At 32.3% G+C, this 5,132-nt stretch overlaps 1 protein-coding gene across 1 annotated transcript; it reads right to left on the bottom strand.

Moving 5' to 3' along the window:
• Positions 1 to 902: 902 nt before the first annotated feature.
• LOC143580981 (uncharacterized) lies at positions 903 to 2,182 on the bottom strand. The gene is made up of 3 exons (XM_077063874.1): positions 2,049 to 2,182; positions 1,110 to 1,228; positions 903 to 1,035 (listed from the first exon to the last, which is right to left on the bottom strand). The coding sequence occupies exons 2-3, from the start codon at positions 1,190 to 1,192 to the stop codon at positions 903 to 905; spliced, it is 216 nt and encodes a 71-aa protein (XP_076919989.1). The 5' UTR covers positions 1,193 to 1,228; positions 2,049 to 2,182.
• Between the last annotated feature and the right edge of the window lie 2,950 nt (positions 2,183 to 5,132).

Here is a 5,132-nt window from a genome sequence, read left to right as displayed (position 1 = left end):
TAAGATGTTTCGATGGCTGCTCCGCAAAATCAAACACTATCGACGGAAGGAAAATAATCTGTTTAGCAAGTGCCACCTTTGTTGGTATTTAAATCCAACCGCGCTCGCCAACAAAAAAAATAATTTTTTTTGGGATCCATATTGAGTTTCGAGCAATCAAAAACTAAACCTTCATGTGGGAACATATTAATTTCAACTAATCTCCTTAAAGAACTTTCAGTGAAAAACACCGAGATGTAATTATCTCTGTCTATAACCATTGATCATCTTTATCCATTAGATATGAAAAAAATACGGTTTAAACGACCGTAAAACTGTCAAAATAGTAAAACTTATTGGTCTAGCTGACTGACCCAATTTGGCTGGTTTCAAATTCCAAACCACAGTTAGGGTGGACAGAGTGAGCTCAACAAAGCACAGGACGGAAACCGACAAAACTGAGTTGTAAGTTGATGTGGCAAACTGGATTTATCATCCACCTTACAACTGTACAACCTTTTAACAAGTTTTTGACTTTCTAGCATACCTCTTGTATCCTCTAATTATTATCGCTGATGGGTCAAACGAGTTAACTAAAAATGTAAGCTAAAATGGAACCGTGTATGAGTCTACGAGAGATCAAAAGGGTTAACCTACTTTTACTGCACAAATCCTCAAATCAGTTTACAAAAACAACCAAATATTCATTGAAATACAAAACATCTATAAATCATATTTTTACAACTAGTTGATCATATTATACTGAAACAGAATTAAACATAAAGCGTTTCAAGCCAACCCAACTCGGACCGTAACAAAAAACACCCACATGACCGAATTCATTTCAGTTTTCAGGCATTATTATAGTATTGTTTTCAAAATAGTCCAGTAAATACATAACAGTGCATAATAAAGAAAAAGAGCTATTTCTTAGAGTAAGTCTGATAATCGGGACCCACGTCACGCGATCCGGTATTGATATAAGGTCCTCGGAAAGTTGCTTGAGGTGGCAGTGGTTTTGATGAATCAATAAGGGGTGTCTTTGACGACCTAGTCCTGAATTCAACATATAACTACCGTTCAAGAAAAGATAATACGAACCGACTAACAATGAAGAACTATCTACTTACGCCATGTCAAAGGGGAATGCTAATCCCGCACTTGCAAAAGCTAGCAAGCCCGTGGCAACGATGACGTTACGTTTTCTCCACATGAAGACTTCTAAACACGGGAAGATCAAAAGGATAATCTGCATAACAACAAAAGAAGGTTGGTTAATAACATATTAATCATTCGCTAAACAGTTAATGCGATAAAATATTGGATATTGATCGAGGACTGATATTTGAGATATCGGTTATCGTGACGGGATAGCAGTAATTTTAATATCATGCGGAATTTATATCATATATATAGCACTAACACCAACAATTCAGCATACTCTCCTACTATTAACAAATTAAACTCACACTGATATCGGGAATGTTGGTAAAATATCGCCGCATGCAGACCGATAACCGAGATACCACCGATATTGACTGCATAGATCATCAGAATTCATCTACAAATGAAACAAATCCAGAATCATATAGGACTGGCAAACAGGAGGGGTCGGAAAAGGTTGGGTTAAAATAAATGCACAAAAATCATTTAAGAAGATAACTAATAAAAATTTACACGTGTGCCGACACCAGGCAGGGTTTCGGGCGTACCGGCACTGGTAACAGCAGGCTGGATTATGCGGGTACCGGCACGGGTTACGCGCCTGATGTCGTGTTTGGCGTGTATATAATTTATTATCAATCAGATATCAGTTTGCCCCAAATATGTGGCAAAGCAAAACCCTAGAATTTATTTTATTATCAATCAGATATCAGTTGGTGAAGATGTTTATTTATATATACATAATTTATTTTTCATCGGCGAGTCAAAATCTACTGACGTGATTTTAATAATAACATGATCAATCAGAAGTCCAAATCCTATAATATGTAATTTAACGAATTGAAGCCACAAAAATTCATTGCAAATTGATACAAACAAATCAAAAGTGAAATAATAATAAATACCTGATTCCAAGCAAAGCAGATATTGGTTTAAGTAGCTATGAACCGGCAACTATGTTGTTTTGCGTGTGTGTATTCATCTGAATAAACCGGGTCAAACTTCAGGTATAGTCGGTGCTCCACTTGACCCGATATTAATTACATATACTATTACTAGACAGGTGCCCGCGCGATGCAGCGGGTATTTGAACTTGTTAATCACGTACAAAAAGTGTTTATGGTTCGGTTAAAACCTTGCAAACGTTTAATTCGGTCATTGGTTTGACTTCTTTTTTCTTTTTTACTTTCGGTTTGTTGTTCGGTTTCAAAATTTTCAAACCGTAGTAACGGTTAGTTCGCGGTTTATATCGGCAACCAGCCATATGAAACCAAAAAAGACTGTAAATTAACCTAATTGCAATATGATTCATTTTGTAATATTTGTTGTTATTATTTCACGTCCTAAATCTTCCATTAATATTTACCATTTATGTGGCTAAAATTATCATTTTTTTTATGATCATCTCAAGTATCATGTTATGTTGGTTTTTAGTTAACATTGACGGTACATTTACATTGTTAATTATTTTAAACTAAATTTATTACTAAAGTTTAAATTGTGAAACCAAACCAGAACTAGGCCGTTAGTAACGATTCGGTTTCAACTTTCAATGGTTGAGTTTGGTTTTGGACGACAAAAAATCAGTATTAACGGTTGGACTCACAAGTTTAACTTAAAAACCATCAAAACCGACACTGAACACCCATACGTAACATATTAATTTATTTAAAATGAAAAAAAAATTACAACAATATTATATCCAAATTAAAGAGAATAAAATGCTCGTTTTTATGGTGCAATTTGTTTATAAAAATATTAGCGTATGAAAAGGCTATAGTCATTTAAAAGTCATGGGTGGGAAGTTAGTTTACAAGTTACATTAAAAACATAATATAGTTAAAGATGAGGGACCAAACTTGTAAGTTGAATAGATTGTGTTTAAAAGACATATTTAGCCTTACTAACACATGTACCTCATGCTTTAAGTGTTGTAAATTACTTAAAAATGAGTGTCTTAATTTACCCTTGTTTGGTGTATTATATATAGTATAGATAAGGCTATGCGTAGTGGAGAACTACAAATTGAGGCGTTTTGCGTTATGTAAATGATGGATTTTTGTTTTTGGGGTGTAATTGTGTTGTAGCCTAATTATATATATATATATATATATATATATATATATATAGAAAATGGTTCAATAAGAATAAAGAGTTTCCTAAGAATGATAAGAACCAACAAAATTTTGACATTTGACATTAAAAGTTATGGTGAAAGAATAATCAAGGAAACTATGTCGGTTATAATGATAAAAGAGTAATTATAGGAAACTATGTTTGGTTATTGGCAATTTTAAATCTCAACCATTGATTAACATGATCCAATGGCTATGATTTATTCTTAGTCTTCCTAGGAAACTACTTATTTTAGGATAATCCTCCTCAGTGACGGAACCAGAAACTTTTATATGGTGGGTCAATGTATGTTTAATTTAGATTTTTTTTTTAAACCATAAGCGTTGCGGCGACAAAACCAGAAACTTTTTAGTTTAATAATAATAACCTTTTTACCGATAAAAAAATTTAAGTTAGTGATAAACTAAAGTCAACAAATTTTTAATAATCAAATAAACGAACAAAGTAGAAATAAATATAAAGTATAATAGTGGCAAAATAAAAGACTTTATGTTGATTCATAGTATTATTAGTATTTTAATTATTATTACACGATTTAAAAATACACTGTTTAATGCATTTAAGAAATATGTGGCAGGAGTGGAGATCATAGACTTTTAATTATTAGACCATAGCCTTTTCATTATTTTTGGTTTAATTATAAAATAACCCCTCATTTCTCGTGCACATCTTCTTCTTCACCCATCATCTTCAACATCTATATATGTTACAGAAAGAAATTTTGCTTAAACTTTTCTACATTTGATTCTTTAACTTCACTTCTATTTGTTGCTACTATTCTTTAACTAACGATTTAAGGGGTCAAGATAAAAAAAAACCTATTAGGCAAAGGAACAAAACATACATGGCTGGAGCATGACCGGAGGGTCAACGGACCCCTTTGACCCTCCTGTAGTTCCGTCCTAGACCCTCCTATACACACACACTACACACAAACACATTTCGCCAGATAAAAAATTCTCGCCCCCGCCCAAATCGCCCACTGGGGCGGTGTTGTAGCCCATGTCGCCCCTTTCTCGCCCCAATTCGTCGCCCACCACGCTTAGTATAATAAACAAAAATATTATTGTGCTACATGGCACCTAATTATCCCATTATTTTGACAAGTGACATCAATATTGTTCAATTTTAAAAGACATAACTATATAATTAAAACAATTAATAAATATTGTAAACAATCCATATTAATGATTTATCTGTAATTTTATAATAGTAAAGTCATAATTATCTAATTAAAAAAATAAATAAATATTTTAAACATTTCATATTAATGATTTATCTATAATTTTATAGTAGTAAAAAAATATAATTAAAAATAAAAGAACATATGCAGAACTTTTGAAACTCATTTAGTGTGTGTAAAGTTACGTTGTATACTTGTATGTTTTTAGTTTATTAGTGACCGATTTAGAGAGTGTCATGATTCGTCTTTTCTCGATTATAATTTACTATTAATTCTCTATATAAACCATTTTATATGCATTGATAACTTTTGTTAAAGTGACATGATTAAGCACTTAAGGAGAATGGTGGCTTGATGATGGTGTATACCAGTACTCTTTCTTTCAGATCTAATAATTATTTGTATTTTTTTATATATGCTAACTGATAGTGAAATTCATTGTGCTTATTCATTGTCACAAATTTGCATCAACTAGAGTCTCGGGCCAAACTGATATAGAAAATGAGTTGTTTTAATACCTAAAATACACTGATGTCACGGTGAGTTTGGTTTCCTAGATAATATCCATTTATATTCATGAAGCAAAATTCATATTTCTCGAGGAGTATCCTAGTGATGGTGACATTGTGTTGTTTGTTATAGGCACAATACTCATTTTTTTTTAAAAAAA

Source organism: Bidens hawaiensis, unplaced genomic scaffold, assembly GCF_021521415.1.
Source record: "Bidens hawaiensis isolate Kalapana, Puna unplaced genomic scaffold, B.hawaiensis_p1.1 tig00030777_1, whole genome shotgun sequence".
NCBI lineage: Eukaryota > Viridiplantae > Streptophyta > Magnoliopsida > Asterales > Asteraceae > Bidens > Bidens hawaiensis.
This window is presented reverse-complemented; position numbering and strand designations above follow the sequence as displayed.

Bases quoted from the DNA above. Each gene is read 5' to 3' on its own strand.
- LOC143580981 (XM_077063874.1), bottom strand. From the start codon at position 1,192: ATGTGGAGAAAACGTAACGTCATCGTTGCCACGGGCTTGCTAGCTTTT. The intron at 1,036-1,109 runs GTAAGTAGATAG...TGTTGAATTCAG, and splicing joins GCATTCCCCTTTGACATGGC to GACTAGGTCGTCAAAGACAC.